This window comes from Myodes glareolus, chromosome 3 (assembly GCF_982192425.1).
Source record: "Myodes glareolus chromosome 3, mMyoGla1.1, whole genome shotgun sequence".
NCBI classification, from domain to species: domain Eukaryota; kingdom Metazoa; phylum Chordata; class Mammalia; order Rodentia; family Cricetidae; genus Myodes; species Myodes glareolus.
Window position 1 is genome coordinate 38,482,687 of NC_142028.1, and position 22,918 is coordinate 38,505,604.

Below are 22,918 nucleotides of genomic sequence, written 5' to 3' on the forward strand. Positions count from 1 at the left end.
TATATCTTCCTTTTCCTCCTCCTTCTGCCCCTCTTCTTCTTTCGCCTCCTCTTTCTGCTTCTCCCCATCCTCGCTCCCATACTCTTCCTCAATCCAGTCTTGGGCTGTGCCACCCCCTGGCCCACCTCCTGGTCCACCTGGCCCACAGATTCTGTCCTTTTTGTCTGCCTGTTACCATTTTGCTCTGGCCAGGCAACCTAATTAAAGGTCATCATTAAAGTTAATCTAGCACTTCCAAGTCCTTTCAAAATCACTTGCCTTATTGCTTTCCTCTGAAACCTCCATAATTTTTACACATTTAATTCCCCAGATGCAGTTCAGTTCTTGCATCCCAGATTGAGCTAAGCCCCTGAAGCGATTTCAGTAACAGCTCAATTATGCTGCTCTCCTTTAATCCTTTCATTCCCATCGCCTCCCAGGAAGTAGTAGGAAGTGGGATGGATCGTGTTCTCTGCCCAAACCTGCTTTCCCTGCAGCTCTCCTCTCAGTCTGTCGTTGGCTTCCTCCCAGTTGCCTGAAAGCCAACTCTCAGAGTCACCATTCTCTCCTTCTGCTCCCACTCGTCTCTCCTGCAGCTCTTTAAGATGAGATGTAGCCTGTTGTGGAGTGTTTGTCTAAACTTCAGTGATCCCAATGCTACCACCTAGCCTTCACCAGCTCCCTTTGCCTGAAATAAGATTCCTTCATGAGTGGTACTCCTGTCTCTAACTCATATTTGTGTCCACACTTACCCACCTGCTCGGTCATCTATCCATTCATCATCTTTATTTTCTATCTATCTGTCCACCCAGACATATAACTATCAATGCATCTATGTATGAACATACATGTGTGTCTGTATGTACACATATCTATCTATCTATCTATCTATCTATCTATCTATCTATCTATCTATCTATCTATCTGGTGTGGGAGAATTGTCTGTATTCTGTCAATCATATTTTAATAAAACGCTGATTGACCGGCAGGCAGTATAGGCGGGAAAGCCAGACAGGAAGTAGGGGTGGAGCAAAGAGACTGGGAGTATTCTGGGAAGCAGAAAGCTCCCTCCCCATTCCTGCCCAGGCCACCGAAGAGGCAACATGTGAGCTGCCACGCTGAGAAAGGTACTGAGCCGTGTGACTAACGTAGATAAGGATAATGGGGTAACATAAGTTATAAGAACTAATAAGTAACCTGACCTAATGGGCCAATCAGCTTTATAACTTATAGAGATCTCTGTGTGATTGATTTTCTCTGGGACTTGCCGGTTGTGGGGTAGTGGGCAGGACAGAAACCCCAATAAGCCAGACCCTCATGGTACATCCATCCATCTATCTTTCTTTCTTTCTTTCTTTCTTTCTTTCTTTCTTTCTTTCTTTCTTTCTATCCATTGTTTGTTCATTATCTACCATCCATCCATCCATCCATCCATCCATCCATCCATCCATCCATCCATGCCACTCAGCTGCCTACCTACATATCTACCTCACTCACTCATCTGTCCATCCATCTGTTCATTGTATCCACCCACCCTACTCTCCCTCCAATTGCCCCTCAGTGATTTTTTCCAAAACACACACTAGTTATACTTGTATAACCTCTGTGACTTCCTACTTCTGAATTCTGACTACAGAGTAAAATCTTTTGAAGAATGTTTTTAAAGTACCAATAGCAAGTTCCACTCTAGCACTTTGTCCTGGTATTTTGACAAGTCCCCGAGGTTGTTCCACTATGTAACATGGGCTCAAAACTCCATAACCTAGATGGCAGAGTCCCAACTACTTTGACCTGACACTCTACACCTGCTGCAGTCAAGCCTCTATGCTGTTTCCCAGCCCCTCATTTCCAACTATTTTCTAGTAGTAGTCTCAGAATTCAGGGCTTCCTGAGATAATTTAATATTCAGTCTCTTTCTCTCTCTCTTACACACACACAGAGAGAGAGAGAGAGAGAGAGAGAGAAGGAGAGAGAGAGAGAGAGAGAGAGAGAGAGAGAGAGAGAAAGAGAGAGAGACTTCTGATTGGAAGCCCCATATCCATCCTTCAAAACCCCAGTACAAATGAAATCTTTTCTCAAGGGTCACTTTAGTGTAGCATCTGCTCTGTGGTTGCCACCTTACTGGGCCCTGAGCACAATGAGTACAACAGAAACTGCCTCCCTAAGAGTTCCCAGGAAGGTGAGAGGTGGGGCCTAGAAATTAAAGACAGACTGTATCAGGCAGCCCTTTGTAACAACAAGGAATTTCATGAGATAGTCAATTTCTGAAGAGAAAGCTTTTTAATTTTGTTTTTTATTGTTTTGGGCTTGCAATCTTATAGGTTTTACTCAACAATTGGACTTCTAGGTCTCCCGCGTGTGTTTGTAGGGCATAGCATATCATGGTGTGGTGTGAATTCATGGTATCGCAGAGCTGATAGCCTCATGGCAGGAAGTGGAGAAGGGGAAGAGGAGGGGCTGTGGTCTCATGAGGCTGTGCTTTCAGTGAACTAATGGCCTCCCACCTCTTAATAAGATTCCCTCATTTCCTAACAGCACCACCCTGGGAACCACTGGGAGGCACTCAGGTCCAAATTTTAGTGTAGTTCTCAAAGTCACACATGCATCCAAATCCCCAAGAGGGCTTGTAAAGCCAGGGTGCCTGACCAAACTCCAGGGTTTCTGATTAGTGGTCCTGACAGTTTGTACCTCCAACAAGCTCCTATCAATGCCAGGGTTGCAGGCCAGAGAGGACGCTTGAGAACGGCTGTCAGCCCATGGTCAAGGGACGACTCTCTGAAGAAGAATGGCATTTGAGCTATACAGGAAGTGGAGGAGGCGGCCAGGGAAGGAGGAGTTGCTGGCATGGTCCAAGTAGCAAGAAGAGCACGGTGTGCAGGTCCCAGAAGGAGGAGCCTGTCATGAAAACAGAAGGGACCAGAGTAAAAGTGCAAAGGATGCACGGCTCCTGTAACTCCAGCAGACGGATGCTCTGGGTGCATCTGCATTACTGACCTATGTGTCTGCTCTTTAATTCTTTTTCTTTGATCTCAACCTCTTGACAGGGACCCCCTTCAAGGCAGAATCTGTGTTACAGTCGCCTGTAGAAGAACACAGTCCACAGAACCGCTGTGGAGCCTCGCTAGGCCTGAATTTGACCATTTCAGATCTTTCCAGAGTGTCAGCAAAGGGTGGATCTCTAGTGTTGCATCTTCTTTATGTTTTCTTAGGCAGTTGCGTACTCACCCTGACAATGTGTGTGTCCAATTATTCCCCAATAAAGCCATTGCTGCTGGTCTGACCACTGCCTCTATCCCAAATTCTCTTCTCCCAAATATTTGCTGCCTAGATCTTTAGCCCATTTGGTGATAAAAGAAGAAAAAACTCCTTGAAGTTAAATGGCTCCTCTTCTCTTACCTTCTCAAATTCCAGCAGCTGGGGGAAGGTGAGAGAGGAGCATCCCAGAAGCCCACGGGGCTGTTCTCCCCAACACCCCTGCTGTGCCCTGGTGAGGAGGGTGCAGTCACAGAGGGAGTCAGCACTTAACCTTCCTCACAACCTGACAGTTGAGTGAAGTAATTTTCTGAAGATGTTCACAGCAACCTTTCAGGAGGGCGTGGTCTATCATACCATATTGGGATAGAAGCAATCCACAGGGTCTCATCCTCTGTGAAAACAAAAGAAGTACCTCCTTTCCAAAGCATCATATTCTTAGACCCAAATCCTGAAGTCATAATATCTTTATAATAATATACATGGAGGTTTTTGCCTAGCAGCCCATACAGTGAAATGTCTCTCTGTATTTAGTTCCTTCACAGTCAAAAATTTTAGAGGAAACACAATGTACATAATCCAGACTCTCTGTGAATTTTCCATTTTTACATGGCTAATTTTTCTTTATTTCTTTTAATCTATAACTATCTGTACTCTGTCTCTTTAATTACTTAACCCCCTTTTATTAACACATTAACTTTATTCTCTATATTCTTTTTTTTTTCTCTTCCAAGCCTACGTATGTCTAACAGTACGACCCATTTAGAGGTCTTTTATGTCTGAATCTGTCCTATTGTGAATCTATAATTTTTTACTATCCAGGAGCATTTTTCCTTTGCAGTTTTAAATCACTAAGCACTTAAGAATCTAAGCTGTGACATTCCTAGGTCAAAAACAGGTACTTCCTGCTTGCCCCGCCCAGCCCAACATGGCGGAGCTGCTCATGCCTCTGAGCCTTGCTCATTGCACTGCTAGCATGGCGGAGGCGCTTGTGTCTCTGAGCTGCAGCACGCAATGACCCCCTTGTAGGCACACAGCAAGTCTAGTTGCCATCAAACAAATCATAGCGCTTTACTCCAAATGTTCCACAAAAGCTCTGTCTCCTGCAGGAGCCAGACAGAGATTGCAATGGTGGCACAGCCCAGAAACTGGTATTTCAAAACCGCCACGTTCTAGTAGACCTGATCCCACTGTCTACACAGGCAGGAAGAGCCAAGCCATGGACATGGTCTCAGCTACTTTATTCCCGACCCCAAGTGGGCACACAAACATCCAGGCCCAGAAATGTTCCATAGCCGGAGTTTGCACCGTCAGCAGGGCCCAGGAAGCCGTGTTTTAAAATGGCGCACCTTTTTTTTTTTTTTTTTGCTGCTAATGCTGAAACAGGAAATCTCTCTACGGCACGTCCTAGCATACAGCAAAAAGCTGTGTTAAACTCTTTTAGTTTTTTTTAGCCCTCTCAGGTGTTTAAGTGGATTTAGTTACCACGTTGGGTGCCACTCTGTAGCATAAGGAGCGGTTTTACATGGAGTTCATTACCATGCTGGGCACCAATCTGTAAAAGGAACGGCAGGCCGCTTCCCACAGCCCGCCCAGCTAACTTTACCTGAAATAATTACATGGAGACAGTATTCATTTAAACACTACCTAGCCCATTGTCTTCAGCCCCTTATTAGCTAACTCTCATATATTAATTAACCCATTTCTAATAGTCTGTATATCACCACGAGGTTGAGGCTTACCGGGAAGATTCTAACTCACCTCCATCTTGGAGAGGAGAGCCATGGCGTCTGCCTCATTGCCTTCTTCCCAGCATTCTGTTCTGTCTACTCCACTCACCTATGTTCTGACCTATCAGGCCAAGCAGTTTCTTTATTAATTAACCAATGAAAGTAATACATAGACAGATGACCCTCCTACATCACCTGACCCAGCGGCTGCCTTTCCTTACTTAGCCAGCTCCCTGAGGAGCCAATCATTTAGGACAAGGGTGGAGCAAAGAATGGTTGGGGTTCTCTGGAGCTAGTGGTGAGCTTTGTTTACAATATTTCTTTCCACAATAGAAATCACAGTGAAAGAAAGATTGGGACTTGAAGAAGGAGAACCCCAGCTCAGGTGTGCTGTGGGTCAAGATGGGGTTATCAATTGCATTGAGTTTAGGGTTTTATTTGCCTTTCTCTTTACAGAAGAGTATGTACCCCTTTTCTTGAACCCCACTGAGAGATCTTTGGGAAAGTAGAGACGAGAGATTTTCGATTGTCTCATTAGCCTGGGAAGTAGTGATACACAGAGATCCTCAGACATCAGATCACATCACAGGGCCCGGAGGACTTCTTAAAGCCCAAATTGCCAGGCCCAAGCCCAGTGCTTCTGATTCTGCAAGGATGGAGGATGCATTTCTGATATGTTTTCAGGGGATCACAGCGTGGCGTCCTGTGTTATCACCTGCTGGACTCCAGCTGGAGTCAGTCTGATAGCCCATCAGTCACTATCAGACAAAGACTTATTTGTCCTGTAGGTGCCTGTATTTCCCTTTGCCCCTGCTCCCACATGCAGACTCTGAACCCTTCAGGCCTACCCTCACCAGCTCTTCCAAGCATCATCATTGTCACACTGGTTTCTAGGAGGTCAGGAGCTCCCTAGTGAAGGACAAAGGTGTTAAGAGCCCAGGGCACTCTGTGGGTTAGTGGAGGCAGGCTAGCAGAAAGGAAGTAGCTTCTTATGTTTTCCCCTGCATAGACCTAGCAACCGTGAACTATTTCATAGCAATCTATTTAGTATTTCTCAGCCCGTTGAGATAGATTCTTCCCAGGAGAGATAAGGGAACCTGATGAGTGCTTCATTCAGGATGAGCACGGATGGTCCAGGACAGAGCCAGAGTCAACGTGGGCTAGCTCTAGAGCTGCTTGCTCTACAAGCATGAAATATCACTTCACTCCTCTGGCCTGTTTCCGTAGTTGTAAAAAGTATAATAAGATTGACTTTGAAGGTGACTGTGAGGGTCAAAAGTGAGTGACCATGTGAACTGACGTGAAGCCAACCTGAGCCATCTTGGTTCCCACAGGAAGGACCAATACCTCCTCTCACCCGTGAACTGTTGGTATCTGGTACTGCATCAGACCCGGCGGGAGAGCCGAGATCATGCCACCCTCAATGACATCTTTATGAACAATGTCATCGTCCGCCTTTCCCAGATCAGTGAGGATGTCATCAGACTCTTCAAAAAGGTGAGCTGCCCTATCTGCCCCAGGTGTCTTTCCCAGACTGGCCATGACAATATTCTACTGTCATGGTGAGATGTATTTTGGGGACAAGGGACCAGAAAGGCAGGCATTGAGTGATACAGGGGGCAGAGGGGTTCACCATACTCTCCAGCCCAAATTTGACCTCTGTATGTGCCTTTGAAAGACTGTGTGTACTCAGCCACCTTAGCACCTACGAACACAAGAGTAAAGGCCTTTACGTAGCTAGGTGTGTAGTATACATGGATCATAGGCAATCTGGAAAAGTGGAGGTGGGCATGGCCACAAAAATTTAAATCAACAGAAATTTTACCAGTCAACCAGTTTTAAAATTCTAAGAATTTCTTTATGTATACCCATATAAATATTTTTCCTGCGAGTGCCTATAATTTGTGCACTTTCTAGAATGCATACACCTTTCCTCCTGTGTAAGATCATAATTCATATTTGATGTGACTGCCTGCTTATGTCACCTATCAAACTTAGGTAATGCTCTCTGTCAGAAATTTCCCACATTGACAATAAACTCTGTCTTGGATGACTTCACAGCATTTTCTTATATAGGCTTACCCTGACCTACGTGCCTGGTGTCTTTCTGTTGAATGCTTCGGTAAACGCCGTTATTTTTCTGTTACCAAAAGCCCCACCGTGAGCTTCTCCCCACGTCCGTTGTTACTCAGGATCAGTTTCCACAATGAGAATCATAGGCTCAAAAGTTGATTTATTTTTCAGGCTTTGGTGGAATACTCCACTGTTAAAAGAAAGGTTTACCCAGGGAAATATCCAGGAGCCAGCGTGAAGAGAGCCTTCGCTTTTTATGTCTTCCAAAGTCTTTGTCCTAAATGTCTTACACAATGGAGGCTCTATGTAACTGTGCAAAGAATTGAATTTTCTATAAAATGGGCGTGTCATTTAGCTTTCTTTTAGTCTGTTGAACGAGGCTGAAGTTGACTGCTTTGGGGGACCTGTGTGACGGTCAGGCATGCTGTCCTATGGGGAAGGACCTTAGCAGGACACTAGATTCCTTAATATTTTAGAAAGAAAATAATCCTGGTACTATCCCTTTAAAAACCCATGTGTCCCGTATATCTTCAGGCTTGTGACTTATACCTGTGCCTCAGTTTCCTCTTTTGTGAAATGCTCACAGATCATCCCGCTAGCGTTAGACAGGATACGCCATTCTCGTGTGATCTGTGTATCTTTGGGTTCATGATTTACATTTCCCGTGCCTCAGTTTTCTCTCTTGTGAAATGGGTGAAAACACCCTGGAGGGGAGTGGGCAACACAGGCTAGCCTCAGCCTTGCTCTGTGAAAGCTGGCTGTGACCCTAGGACAGCAGTGATTGTCACTCTGTGTAGCTGAGGTACAGTTTAGTAATCCAGTGACCCAGGGTGGCTAGACACACAAGGAAGGGAGACAAGCTGCTGACTTAAAATAGAATCACCCTCCCAAGGTCTGTGCTTGGATGGTCCACTTTGAGGGCGGCGTCCACAGAAGAGCTGTGGCTGCTGCCTCATGACCTCCCACCACACAAAACGCTTCTGGTTTCTTCCTGATGCCGTGTTTATGAAATGTGGTCTGAGTTTAATATTTGCATAAGCAAACATAATTAGAACGGTAAATACAGTGCCAGAAAAAAAAATATATCACCCCACAGTGCTTCGCAGAGGCCAGCCAACAAGCTTTAGCTGTCTGCTGCTTTGGAGTCCTGATCCTGGCTTGGCCCCCGCCCGCTGCTGCTGTCACAGCCTTTCCCTGGGTGGGAATGACTCGGGGAGAAAGGGTCGGCAAGGCCTTTAGGAAACGAAGGCTGTCTTTTCCCGAGCTGAGCCCTGGGACAAGTGAGATAAATCTTCACAGTTCTCATTTATCCTGACAGCAGCCTGACTTGTGATGGAGGTTAACAGGGTGGAAAATAATGAAAAATGTCCGCAGCTGAGCTCCTGGCTGCCTTGTTACCAGGCCTGTCCTGTAGAACAAAGGAACTGACCTGGCCCCCGTGGACTGGGAGAGGGTCGGAGACAAGCGTGCCTGGCTGATTGAGCCCAGTGAGGTTCCTTTGTTTTGCCCACATTATAGATAACTCAGAGCTAAGCCTATGCACCTTATATAGGGAGAATTCTTGTATCTATCTCAGCCACTTCAGGACTAAGTCCTGGGCGAATGGGGGGGCACACCCCATTTTACATACATAGATGGGAGAGAGTCTTGGACAGCTTCAAGGAGAACCTAAGTGTGGCTTCAGCCCCTTACCATCAGTGAGGCAAGGCTTTTAGAGTTTGTCTCTGTACTGCCGCACTGACCACCCTGGCCAGTCTCTTTAAGCCTCCGTTTTCTTATCTGGGAAATGGGTCTGGTACAATGCTCACTTTGGGGAACACTTGAAAGAGCAGAGACAGGTGAAGTCCCACCAGAAGGTATGGCACTCTGAGCATACTCAAGAAATGAAAGCTCATTAATGGTCCCTTGCATGGAGGCATGTGGCCAGTATGGGGTCCTAGGGCTTGGTGGGGTGTTTCCTGACCACCCACCCGATCTTACTGTAACGGTCGAGCTGCAGGAGGCCAAGAATGGTTGCTGTGGGTTTGAAAGGCCCTGCCGGCCTTCTTCTCACGTGATTCTCACACTTTCAATATTCTCTACGCTCCCATTCACAGAGCCTGGATTATAGTTATTTGTTTGTTTTATTTTAATTTGGTTATTTTTAATTTTTTTTATTTTATGTGCACGTTTATTTTATGTGTGTGTAAGTGTGCCATGTGCATGCAGTGCCCGTGGGTGACAGAAGAGGGCGCTGGATCCTCTGGAGCAGGAGTTACAAGCAGTGTGAGCAGTAACGTGGGTGCTGGGAACTGAACCTGGGTCCTCTGCTAGAGCAGAACGTGCTCTTAACCACTGAGCTACTTCCTAGCTCATGGGGACTCTATTCTACGGAGAAATGATAGCATTGAAAATTCCAGAAACTTAGGTCACTTAAGGTGTGGATCTGTCACCCAGCTGCTCGGGCCACTGAGTCATCATGAGTTCATCATAAGTCAAGGCCAACTCAAGCCACAGAGTGAATTCAAGACTAACCTGGGCAACTTAGTGCGGTCCTGTCTCAAAAACACAAAGGAGTGAGTGTAACTGGCCTGTCAGAAAGGAGGATCTTCCGAAGAGATACTTGTATCTCTCAATCTGACTATCAGATCGTTGATACAATGGACCCCAGAGAAATAGGGTTTTCTCCAGGAACTTCATGCTAGCCAAAGGAAAAGGTGGGAGTGTGCATGTGCATATGTATGTGTACCTGCACGTGTGTGTATATTTGTCTCCCTGTAAGATATTTCACACAGTTATAGCAGCTTGTCAGAATATGTTTTCAGGATGAGACTGAGTCCAGGGAAAGATGGGTCGGTGGGCGGGACCACACCTTAACTGGGATGTGTCAAATGTGCACACCCTTCACCCTCTATTTAAACTTCCGTCTCACTCCAGGGCCCCAAAGACAGACTTGAGGGTTTTTATGTAGCTCTGTCTGTCTTCTCAATGTGGCATTGAATAAATCTCCTCCTGTTTTTTGGGTGGGGGGGCTTTCCACTTTTAAATTGGCTTTCTTTATTGGTTTATTGAGAGCAGGTTGCTGGACCTGACTTGGGCATAGCTTGTGATACCCCCACCCCCAGTTCGATAACAGAAGGGCTCAGGATGTTGCTCAGAAACTGGACACTTGACTAGCATGCATGGCTAGCCCAGCATTCAATCCCCAGCACCAGGAAGAGGCATTCCAGAAGCTCATGGAGGTGGGCTGACTTTAAAAGGAGGGGTCTGGCTCAAGCAGAGCAAAGTAGAACAGAATGAGGTCTTAGAGGCCCTCTGGAATGGTCAGTACCTGTATCTGTGGACAGCGGAAATGCAGTTCAACCTGCTTGAAGGGGGAAAAGGCTCCCCCACTCCATGCCTTTACAAGGTGACCTTGGCTTCAGGCATGGGGGTGCTTCTAGGGACACAAGAATTGTTTCCAGGAAATTGTCTATTTCCTCTATGTGACTTTGGTGTCTATTTCCCAGCTTCAGGGAACAGTTTTGATGAGGAGCCTTTTCTTAGTTTGTCCCACTTTTATGACTGGGGGCTCCCAGCAGCTCCAGGCTTGAATCTTATGCTTTGAATCTAGCATTAGATTTTCTGAGCACTGATCGGCCAGCACAGACATGTGATCACCCTTTCTGCTGCAGTCTGGTGAGGAAGTCCTAAGTGTGGGAGAGATGCCCTCCTATGGAGCAAGAGGTGCTCAACCCTGCTGATCCACAGTTCTGAGGATGGTTGAGGGTGGCTCCCCAAGAGCAGTCGGGGTGTCCTTATGAGAAGAAAGAGATATTAGATGTCCCCTGGGCTCTCTACTCCAGGATTGCCCATTCTGTCTGGGAACAGCTGGGATCAACAGACAGTCCTTCAATGCAGAAATGAAATAGTACGAGGTTTTTGCTCTTGTGTTCTTGAGGACCGCAAATATCCAATAAGCGTAAAAACCCATGCGTGGCTTGGAGACAGAAATGAAGGTGGTACGCCCAGGTCTTTGCTGTCTGGAGACGAATATTCTCATTCACTTGGGTCTTCTCAAGCTACTCCCTATAGGTCATGCTGAGTTTTCTTTGACCTCTAGTAGCCTATGGTGAGAAGCCTTGAGGAGCAAGGATTGGCCAGCGTGGAGTGGCGAGGGCTGTCCCAACACTTCATCTCTAATACCACCGAGAAAGAACATGCTTGCCTTTCTGGTGACCATCTCAACCCATGATTGACTCGCATGCCTCAGCTGAAACTTCCAGATATTTTTGCATTAACTTTTTAAATCTGACCTGCACACCCCTGCACACAGCCCCGCCCCCATGTTCATCTCTTTAAAACTTCATCTTATTTGATTCTGGCCAAATTACTTCATTGAAGTTTCCAAATTTTCTGAAGAGGCAAGAACTCCTCGTCTGTGGGGAAGGCCCGTGCCACAACATCTTCACGCTGTCCTTGTGTGTGTTGCCTTCTGTGTTGATTTGAACGAGATGGCTCCCATTGTTGTGGAATATTTACCAGAGAAGACTGTTTGGACATGGGTTTAAGCCAATAGAAAGGCTTTATTAGCAGGCCTGCAACTACACCGGGTGTTTGGGATCTCAGTGTGGCACTGAGCCTTTCTCAGGGTGAGCTTTTAAGCACAAAACCCATGTTCTGGGTTGACATCCTTCAGTTAACAAGAACAGTTGGCCGGAAGCAGAACTACAGAAGGTTAGTCCATTTAGAGACTTTCCCAGAACTATGGACTTCGATGGGTTAGGACTTTGTTTTAGCTTTGGCAGGTGGAACTGTTTACAACCTGAACGGAACTTCCATCATGGAGTCAGTCATGCTAAGGTCCTGTTACAATAAGCCTTGAGCACTGGTCCCTGTTTGGTAGCTGTTTGGACAGCATTTCGAAGTGTGGCCTTGCTGGAGGAAGGGTGTGACTGGCCAGGCTTTGAGGTTTCTAAAGACTCTTTTTCACGACCTCCTGTTTGTGCCTGGAGATGTGAGCTCTCAGCCATTGTTGCCACCATGCCTTCACTCCACCCTCCTAACTTCTGATGCACTGGAGCTGTAAGCCCAATTAAACCCTTTCTTTCATAAATTGCCTTGGTTCTGGTGTTTTATCACAGCGATAGAAAAATAACCTCTACACCTTCTTTGTTGGCTCTGTGCTTCCGTCTTTTCTATTGGGATGCAGAAAGTGGGGCTGAGACCTGAGAATGAGTTAGCAGTGAGGGTATTGAAGGGTAAAGGTGAGTGTGCCAAGTGAATGAAGGGTTGGGAGCTCCGGAGCGAGGCAAGAGCTCAGGAGACAGAACAGATTGTGATGGAGGTCAGAGGCACACCAGAACTGGGGGGACAGACAATAGTCTAAGCTGCATTCGGCTCTTAAACATAACCTACTTGGCCATCACATTAAGACAGCTGTTTTCACCTTTCCTAATGCTGTGACCCTTTAATACAGTTCTTCATGTTGTGGTGACCCCCAACTATAACATTTTCATAACTGTAATTTTGCTACTATTGTGAATCGTAATGTAACTCTTTTCTGATAGTCTCAGTGACCCCTGTGAAAGGGCTGTTTGACCCCAAAGGGGTCGTTACCCACAGGTTGAGAACCACTACATTAAGCTAGACCATTTTAAAACTTGGAGATATCATACCAGGTGTTTTGGCATTTGTTTATGTACTAATCCCAGTACTCGGGAGATGGGGGTAGGAGAATCAGGAGTTCAAGGCCAGCCTTAGCTACATAGTGAGTTTAGAGAACCCTGAGCTATCTGAGCCCCTGTTTCACAAAACCAAGCCAAACAGGACTGCCTACAGCCCATCTTCCCTAATGTCGTCCAGTATGCATATTGACTCCTTTATTTCACCCTCCCAACCTTTCCCGACTTTGTGTTTGTGGTCTCCCCATTAAACACTACCTGCCAGTGGATGTCACAGTCTAGCCTGGGGTAGTGTCCCCTGGAGATGTATTAGGGGCATATTGCCGGGCTCCATAGTCCCAGTTTCTGAACCACTAGGTCCAGAGTGTGGCCTGAGAATCTGTGTTGCTAACCAACTCTCAACTGACTGTGGAAACCCTCGTGGGAAGGTCTTCCAGTGCAGCCTCCTTGTTTTCTAGGTAAGCAAACAGAGGCCCATGTCTGCTAGGGAAATAATCTTCCCCAAACCCAGGTGTTTGACCCAGCTCGGAATCCGGCCCTATTCAGCACCCCAGCTGGGAGGGTCACTGTGTGTCACAGGCATCCCCCTTTCCCCTGGCTGTTTCTGAGAGTAGGTATTGAAGCCCAGCCCATTTGCAGCCTCTTCTGTTTTCCTCCACTCCCTTCACAATAACCATCCATTATTCTGCACGCCGATGCCTGTGGAATTTAATTACTTGCCCTGGCCGTGATGTGAATTTGATTGTTGGAAGCTGCAGCATTCTGGAAGGAGCACTAATGAGGAGAGACTCTCAGCAGAGACGAGAGGGCATTTGGGGGGCCTGTGTTTGAAAGCAGCCCTTCACTGTGTGGCAACAAGAACTTGGTCGTCAGTGAGTTTTCTCGTCCCCGCCTCGAAGATGTCCATTGCATTTCATAAATAAATCAGGGCTTTTGTGTCCAATAATTGCTTTGCTTTGTAACAGAGATCAAAAGCAGCCGTGGCCTTGGATTCAAAGCCAAGTTTATTTTTCATTTTTTTTTCTCGCAGGAGAGAGTGAGGGTTTGCATGCTGGAGGGTCCAGCGGTGAGGTCTGCACTGGGGTGGGAGAACAAAGAGATGAAGGACCTCAGCCTGTCTCCACTGTCTCCCAGGGAGACAGACAGCCTGTGAAGCAGGCCTCAGCAGCCTTTCCTGCTCATTCAATACACATTTGCTCGTGCTAGTATGATGGCAAATAAGCAATTGTAGCAAAGAAACAATTAGTGCTTATTCTGCACAAGGTCCTAAGCATTCTGTATGCACTGAATTCTTCAAGTCTGAGACGACTTCCCGTCATCCCATTGTACAGATAAGGAAACCCAAGCAGGTAGAGACTGCTGTTTTACTTAAGATACATCCAACTCAGTGGTAGAGACAGGTGATGAACAGGCCAGAGAAATAGTTTAAACATTGTGCCCTCCCTTGGAATGCTCACAGGGTAGTGTAGAAGTTGAGCTACAAAGAAATGATTTGTTTGGATGCATCAGGGAGGGGTGGCCATCCCTACCCAAGTTCATTCAGAGGGAGGTTCAAGGAAGGCATGGTGTCATGGGTTCAGTGCTGCAATGAAACCTGGTGCTAAGAGTCGATCACAGCTTGGCTCCCTTGGGAAGCTGACTCTTATGGAGATAAAGTACAGATTGGATTGGGGGTCCCACCTGGAGAAGGAAAGGGATGGGGAGCATGAGGCATCAAGGGACAAAGCGTGTGGTGGAGTCATAAGAAGCGGAGACGGACCTGCAGAGCTGAGCCTAGAGGTTGGGCCCTTCTATCCTCATACTGGTTGATCAGTGCTTGTGGGTTGTCTCTAAAGAGGGTGTGCGCATGCTTAGGCAGATTGCTCCTTCAACCATGGTGTCTATAGGTAGCATTTCCTAGGAGGAAGTTCTCAGTCCTGCAGGGAAGCTTGAGTGTCACACGATGGTGTCCTCGACAAATACACAGCGCTTTTGAGAAGCAAAGTTGAGTGGGTAGGAGAAGCAGACCAGCACCGTGGGTGAGCAGCATCGTGACTGAGCTTAGAGACTCCACCTCAGACCCTGCTGCCTTCAGCCATCTGAGCACAGTTTGCTCCCTTCTGCTTTGTTTTGTCATTTTCAGAATGAGGCAAATGGAAATCTCCTTCCGATGGCTGGTCCAAGATTAAAAGATGATGTGAAATGCCCACCTAGCACACAGTAAGCAATCAGTATGTGCTAGTGATTAATAGGGTTGTTTGCAGGTCTTTGAGAAGGAATGAAGTGAGGGAGATTGGAGAGGGAAAGGATGCTGGGAAGGTTTTATTCAGGGTCCACAGGTTAAACAAATTTTGGGAAGATATCACCTATAGCTTCTCAAAGAAGCTGGTATGTTTGCTCTTCTTTCATAACCTCTTATTTATTTTTCTTGCCTTATTAATTTGACTAGTACCTCTAGCCTGTACAACATGGAGGGAAGAGGCACTTTTGATGTCTAAAAGGCATGCTTCTAACTCTTACCATTTAAGAAAAGAAAGGAAAACTAGGCCCACTTAAGGCCCCACCACCACTAATGAGGAGGGTTTACCAGCACTACCAGCAGATCATGCTTCCTGCTTCATGTCTGCTCATAAGATTAATATGCACGAGTTAATAATGTTCTTGGGTACCAATCCTACTCAGTTAGGAAGTGTTGTTAAAATGCATACGTGGGTCCTGGGAACCAAACTTGGGTCATCTGCAAGAGTGGTATATGCTCTTACCTGCTGAGCCATCTCTCCAACACTCTAAATTAAAAATAAATTAATATACACTCCAAAAGAAAAATACTAGTAAATTCAATTATAATACTTTAAAAACTGTCCACACAATAGCATTCATAAGTTAGTAGAATGATAGACAAAATACATTTGAGACAAGGAGAAGATATTTGGTCTTTACAGGATTAATACAATTTTATACCCAGAAAAATAAAATCAGCTTTTACAAATACATAAGAAAGGAGCAAACAGCCCAGTAGGAATGTGGGTAAGAGATACAACTGCACAGGTTGCAGAAGATGCAACTGCAATACTAAAAAGAAGAAAGAGTGCTCATAGTGGTACTTAGAACAGCCTGTTGCTGGGTAGGTTAGCTAAGCAGTCCCTGGTGGGGACCGGTATGTAAAGTGTCAGGGGTTGTCATAGGAGTGGAAATTGTCTATTATCGATGCGGTTGTAAATTACCTGGTATCAATGGAGAAGGAATTACAGGCTCTGCAACCAAGCAATTCCATTTTTCAGTATAACCTGAAGATTTTTTAAGCCATCTACGTACATACAACTTTTTATGGAGATGTTTTCTATAAATAGTTCGATATTTCACTCACAATTGTTGGTTATAGTCTGTGGTTTCAGGGAAATCGAGGTCGGAGCCCTACATCACAGGCAAGAACAGAGAGAAGGTGGCGGAATCCATGCTGCTGACTTGCTTATCCTGGCCTAGCCTCCTTCGTGCTTACATAATCTAGGCCCCTGCTCAGGAAGCATGCTACTTACGGTGGCCTGGGGCAGTGAAGCGTCAGGACAGTGCCACCTGCCACCGTTGAACAATCACAGACATGGCCAACATTTACTTGACCGCTAGACAGTTCCTTGTTAAACATCTGTCCTGTGGGTTGGAGAGAAAGCTCTGAGGTTAAGAGCACTGGTTGCTCTTGCAGAGCACCCAGGTTTGGTTCTTGCTACCTACAAGGTGGCTCACGACCCTCTGTGACTCCAGCTCCTGGGGATCTGGTGCCCAGTAAGAGAATGGTTAATTAAATAAGCTACAGGCAGTCACACGCTAGAACAGTATAAATCTACATCTGTTAAGAACAGTTTGGATAAAACTTGAAAATATGATGTTAAGTGAGAAAAGAAGGGTCAAGCATTATGTTTTTCCTGGTATTGCGGTGCAGGCCTATGATCCCAGCACCTGAGAAGTTTGCACAGGAAGGATTGTGAGTTTGAAGCCAGCATGAGCTAGAGAGAGTCAGTCTCAGCAGTCTCCCTCCAACACAGAGCAGCGCTTAGTAAAATGTACAGCCCAGGCGAAAATTTTATACTGTTCGTGTTTTTAGGCCCCTGTCTGAAATAAGGCCAGGTGGCAGTGGACCTGTAAGAACACACACCAGCCATAGAACAGTCATTGAGGAATGAGGGGGGAGGAAGGACCCAAGGTCGTCAGCTGTTTCTGTAACATTTCACTTTCTAAAGTAGTTTCAAAGGAAAAAAAAAAATGTACCACATCTTCCTAATTAGTATACTCAAGTAGTGTGTCCTCTGTTCTCTGCATGTTTTAAGTATTGGGGGAATTAAAGTAAGGGTGAAATCAGCAGAGGCAAATCGGGTCAGGAGGGCTCTTGAGAGTCAGACAGAGAGATCGGACTGTGCTTTCTAGACGCCAGAGACCCACTGGAAGCTCTTGACTGAACCTCATTCGTTCAAGGATTCTACGTCAGTAGTGAAGTGCTCAAAGTCATGCTAAAGGGTGACTAATTTGACAGTGCATTTTGTGTCTTTGAAGATAGAAGTGCTGAGCCAAGGGGTGGGGCAGCTAATGCTGCTCCATGTGTTTTCTTACGTGCACATAGTGGTGAACTGTTCTCAGGGCCAGGATAAAGGAAGATGATATAAAAATGGAAAGGAAGGATGAGTAGATGGTAGTTCAATGAGTGGATATGTGGGTGGTTGGGTGGATGAGTGGGTAGGGGAAAGAGTGGACGCATAGGTGAGTAGGTGGATGGATGAGGGGATTTGTAGGTGAATGGGTAGGTGGATGGATGGCTAGGTGCATGGATGAATGGGTGGTGGCTGGGTGAATGGTTGGATGTGAAGATAAGTGGGTGGGTGGATGGGTGAATGGGTGAAGAGATGGTGAACACACGTGTAGAGGCATTTTTGAAATGGCAATGCAATTCTCAGTCTTCTCCTGTCCATGAACAGTGCAAACAAATAGAACATCATGTTGTAAAGTGATGGGAGCTGAAGCAATGTCTTAGGTCAGTGACTTTAGTGCCGATAAGTGATGGATAGTGTTTTGACTGGAGCAAAGAAACACCAGAGCATCCATAGGCTTGAAGCTAGCCCTGAGCGGGAGAAAACACCAAACTCAGAACTGAGGAACAAAGGTTTTCATAAGAAATGGATCTTGCCTGCTCCCAGGACAGGAACCTCTCCTACTCTTGAATATTAGTTTCTCATCTGTAAGAGATTCTAGCAGAAAAAAGAAAAGAAAATGAAAAACTGTCGGCCACCATTGGGACAAAGCCAAGAAAGATTACTTCTGGAAAGTTCAGTGTCCACAGAGGTACAGCCAAGCTTTCTACATCCTCACAAGAAGCCAGGGGATGGCCAGGGAGTTCTTCACCAATGACAACTGGTTCTACATGATGGCACTGGGAACTGAATGTTATCTGACATTTACCATGGTCCAGAGCAGAGCCTTGTAAATATCGTGTACTTTCTAGACCAGGGTAGGGGGACATCCATGTACTAGGATTATTTTTAAATATTTCCAAATATTTAAAAAGCAAGCAAGCATGCAAACAAACAAACAGAAAAACAAAGACAAAGGACTGAGGGAGCAGACTGGAATGGCTGGGACCGACACACTGATTATTTCAGTAACATGGGCAAATGATGTCCCTTTGTTGAACCTCTGAGTCCTGGTCTTAAAAGTGGGGTCTGCCTCAGTGCCTCCCACAAAGGGCTGATCTAGGCTCACACACGCATCATCTGAGAAAGGACTTAGTGTGGCCCTCAGCGTAACACAGTGTGGGGGGTAGGAACAGGAGCTGGTAATGGCATTATCTACAATGGTAAGTATTCCTAGTCATAGCACTGAACACTGTTTTGAATGATGATAGCAGGAATCTAGAGATCCAGAAACTTCTATCCTGACCTGCCAGTCACTCTTTCATAGCTGTATCAGTTCTTTTCTCATCCCTGTGACCAAATACCCAGGAAGCCACTCAAGGGAGGGCTTTACTTTAGCTTGCAGTTGGAGATGGAATGCAGTCTGCCAGGGTGCGGAAGACATGGTGGCAGAAGTAGAAGACAGTCACACTGTACCAGATTGAGGAAGCAGAGAGAGGACAGGAAGTAGGGCTAGTCTATAACCCTTGAAGACACACTCCTAATGCCTTTTCTCCAGCAAGGTTCTACCTCCTCTGTATTCACAATCTTCCCTACAGCGTCACCAGCTGGGAAGCCAGCTCAACTACAGGAGCCCAGGGGGCCTTTGTGCATTCAGAGCACAGCTGTAAGGATTTGTTGGCTGCCTCGGGCCAGTTATTTCAGCAGCTCAGAAAAGGAAGCTTTTAGGGTCAAAAATGTCCCCAGGAGATACTGAGAAGCACTGCTGAGTTGGAGGGCCGGAGGAAGACAGGAGGAGGAAGTGGGGTAGACTTGAGGCCACGTTTGCTACTTAAACAGAAATGATCCCATCTGGAGCTGCAGCCACAGGAGGAAACACTCACTAGTTCTGAGACAACAAGAACCCTATGGGTGGCCAAGAACAGGGAAAACTAGTGGAAGGTAGGAGACAATTGTTTAAGTGTTGTAGGAGACCGCTTGTTTGCTCCCAGCTGCCCAGACTCCCGAAATAACCACACAGAAACTGTATTAATTAAATCACTGCTTGGCCTGTTAGCTCTAGCTTCTTATTGGCTAGGTTTTACATCCTAAATTAGCCCATCTCCATTAATCTGTGTATCGCCATGTGGCTGGGGCTTACCGGGTAAAGTTCCATCCCCAGCGTCTATCTCCAGTGGTGGCTACATGGCATCTTCCACTCTACCTTCTTTCTCCCAGAATTCAGTTTAGTGTCGTCCCTGTTCCCATCCTCATTCCCCCTCCCCCTACCATCCTCCCCCTCCCTGTGTCTCCCCCCCACACCTAGCTTTGTTCTGTCTTGCTATAAGCCAAAGCAGTTTCTTTATTCATTAGCAAATTAAAACAACAAATATACTGAAGGACTTCCCACACCATTTAAGGTCAGGTGGGAAACAGGCGGAGGAAGGTGTTCTGAGGGGATAAGGCAACAACACACAGAGCCTTACTGTTAGTGACTTAAGACCCATCTAGAAAGCTGTGTCCTGACCTTCCAGGACAAGCAGGATGGGCCCACACCCTTCTGGGATATACCTTTAAGTCTTTGCTTTGGACATAAGAAAGAACATAGTGGTTCTGGGCTCTGGCCAGTGCTCACATGGTCCAGGTACCCATGATTTTTAAGTCTGTGATTTGATGGGCAAACAAGCCAGAGGACGGAAGACAGCAGAAGGGTGTGTCGGGCTTCGGAATGAAAGAGAGGAACAAAGGCAAGGAAAGAGAGACAGGCTAGCTGTAGCAGGCATTGATGAGACAGAGATGACTCAGAGTCGACCAAAGTTATTCCTGACCAAGAGTGGTCTAAAGAACTATTTATGGTCTCCCTGAAGACATGAAGAGAGGAGTCTTGTTATCTACATCAACAATTAAGAAGTTTCTGCTGTTTGATCGATTGATTGATTTACTGGTGTTTGTGTGTGTATGTGCATGTGCTTGTGTGTGTGTGTGCATATGACAGCATGCACATGTGAAGATCGAGGATACCTGGCAGGAACTGGTTCTCTTATTCCACATGTAGGTTACAGGTGACAACTAAGTTGTCAGGCATTGTCGCAAGTGCCTTTACCTTCTAAGCCCTCTCCCCAATTCCTAATCCAACATTTTAAGACAGTATTAATTTTTATTTGCTCTTAAAAATATTTTTATTCTTTGAAAAATTTCTACACTTACACAGTGCATATAGCGTCTACCCACCCAACACTACCTTTCTCCAATCATCCTATTGTCTTGCCACCATCTCCCTCCCAACTTCATGTCTTCTTTTATAAATTGTTTTTAATAACCTGCTGAGTCCAATTAGTGCTGCCCATATGCACACGAGTATGTGGCCATGAACTGGAGCATGGACAACCTAGCGATGGCCATGTCCTCAGCAGCTATCAACTGCCCAGAGAGCTCCTTATATAAGGGTGGGTCCAGAGGGACCCTTCTGTCATCCAGAGTAGAATCTTGGCTGGCTTAATCTTGTGGATGATCTTATTCTTATACAGCTAACAACAGCTTCTGTGAGTTGGCGTGTACAGAAAGCATGTCGTATCCAGGAGTCTGCATGTCACAACATTCTTCTCCATTCTTTCCGCTGCCCTTCTATGAAGTTTCCTGAGTCTTGGGTGGTAGGAGGCTGTTGTAGATGGCTCATCCATAGGTGAGCACTTGCAGTTACCCATGCTTGGTGCTTTGACCAGTTATGAGTCTCTGCATTAACCCACAGGAAAGGAAGCTCTCTGGCCAAAGCTGAGAGCAGCACAGATCTATGCTTATAAACACAATTATTCAGAATGCAGCCTGACAGCATGATCATTTAGCAAAGCAGCAACAGTCAGTTATTCTCGCAGGTCTGTGATCTCCTCTCATGGGCTTTTAATCGGGTGCACAGTACCAAGCACAACATCCCTCCTGTGGTGCTGGGCTCACATGCAATCAGAAGACCATTGCTTTACCCCCATAACCATCATACCCATACTGCACCGGTGAGCACGTGTTTCCAGCAGGTCAGTATTGTGGTATGCAGGGTCTTGTGCTGAATAAGGACATTGATATTTTTACACACATGCGCACATGTGAGTGTGCATGCACACACACACGTAACCTACATAGCACCTTCTGTTATTATGTAAATTAGCCAGCAGGGAGAGCTTCCTGATCAGTCTGAGGTTGGTTTCTCTCTGTCTGTCTTCTACAGTGAATGATGTCTTCAGCAGTATGGTTGAATAACTATATGGATAACATGTAGTTATGGGGGACAGCCAAGAGCAATGGCAATGGCCTGTGTGGTTTGAGGTCTTTGATGCCTTCCTGATGAAAAACTTGTAGAGAGGTAACCCGTGTTTGGCCCTGAAATTTTCATTTAATAACCCATATATTCTAGAAACAGCATTGACCACCCATGTAGGGTACTTGTGTTCGAACTCCTTTACCAAACGCGTATTAGGATCTTTCATGGATCCTTAGTTTTGGCTCACCCATCCCCTATACTCTTCTCTCCTCAGTCCCCCTTGCTCCGCTCAGGGTATTTCTCCTGTCTGCTTTCATGACACTTGTGTTCTCTTATCTACACCAATCAGAATTTTTTTCTTGCATTATAAGATTGTAGGTTTCCATATTTCCATTTTTTTATGCACCCTTCATTTTGGTTGAGCCCTCGGCCCATGCCTCATTCCCTCACCCTCCCATCCCCCTCCACACTTGGACCTTTCCTTGAACCTCCCATTGTTCCTGCTTTTTACTTTCGTTTTATCTGTGTTTTCCTATTCACTCTCTCTCTTGAAGCATGCACTCCTAGCTAGTGGTCTGCTTCTGATTTTCTGACGTCCACCTGCAGGTTAACCACACAAAACACAAAGATTCGAAGCTAGGATCTGCATGACAGAGAATATGTGTTTGTTGTCTCTTTGGCCTAGGTGAGCCCTCACCCCGCATAATTAGACAATGCAATTTTTAGATCTGGTCCTAGTCTGTTTTGTGTTGTTATAACTGAAAGATACAGAGAGGGTAATTTGGAAAGAGTTAATGCTTGCTCTGCTCACAGATCTGAAGGCTGGAAGTCCAGGCTTGGAGGGCCATAACTAATGAGGCCTTCCTGCTGGTGGGGACTTTGCAGAACCCCAAGGCTGTACAAAGATCACATGGGGTCTCTCTTCCTGGGAAAGCCACTAACCCCATCATGGGGGCCCCATTCTCCTAACTTAGACTAATCTTAACTACTTTCAACATTATTATCATATGCCTTTGAGGGTTAGGTTTCAGCACGGGTTTGGGCGGGCATGAACACTCCAAAGGTAGGAAACAGAAGATGATATTAGTGTTAGACATGGCCCATCTTTAACTTAGTTAGAAAGGGGATATGGACAGACTTCTTAAGACTAGAACATTTCAATGTAGCTCATAAAGTCCTAGGGTGTTTATTAAGGCAGGCCTATTCTGGGGGGTTTTATTTTGGGGTGTGGTACTGGAGACTGAACCCAGACCCTCTGCATACTAAGCATTCATTCCACCTCTGAGCTACTTCTCAGTTCTATAATAAAGTCATAAGGGTTTCCCCCAAAAAACATAATTAGCCCTGCATTAAAAACCAAATTGAGTCATCCATAGTAAGATTTTCATAGCAGTGCAATTTATTTCACTTGGAAAC

The 22,918-nt window shown here is 45.9% G+C and overlaps 1 protein-coding gene across 4 annotated transcripts in view; it reads left to right on the top strand.

Moving 5' to 3' along the window:
- Srgap3 (SLIT-ROBO Rho GTPase activating protein 3) overlaps positions 1–22,918 on the top strand; it is a 229,499-nt gene that overhangs the window by 127,884 nt on the left and 78,697 nt on the right. For all 4 annotated transcript variants that reach the window (XM_087904445.1, XM_048438547.3, XM_048438548.3 and 1 more), the window contains exon 3: positions 6,296–6,458. In XM_087904445.1, coding sequence (XP_087760571.1) covers positions 6,296–6,458 — 163 coding nt within the window. The remainder of the gene's footprint in view (positions 1–6,295; positions 6,459–22,918) is intronic.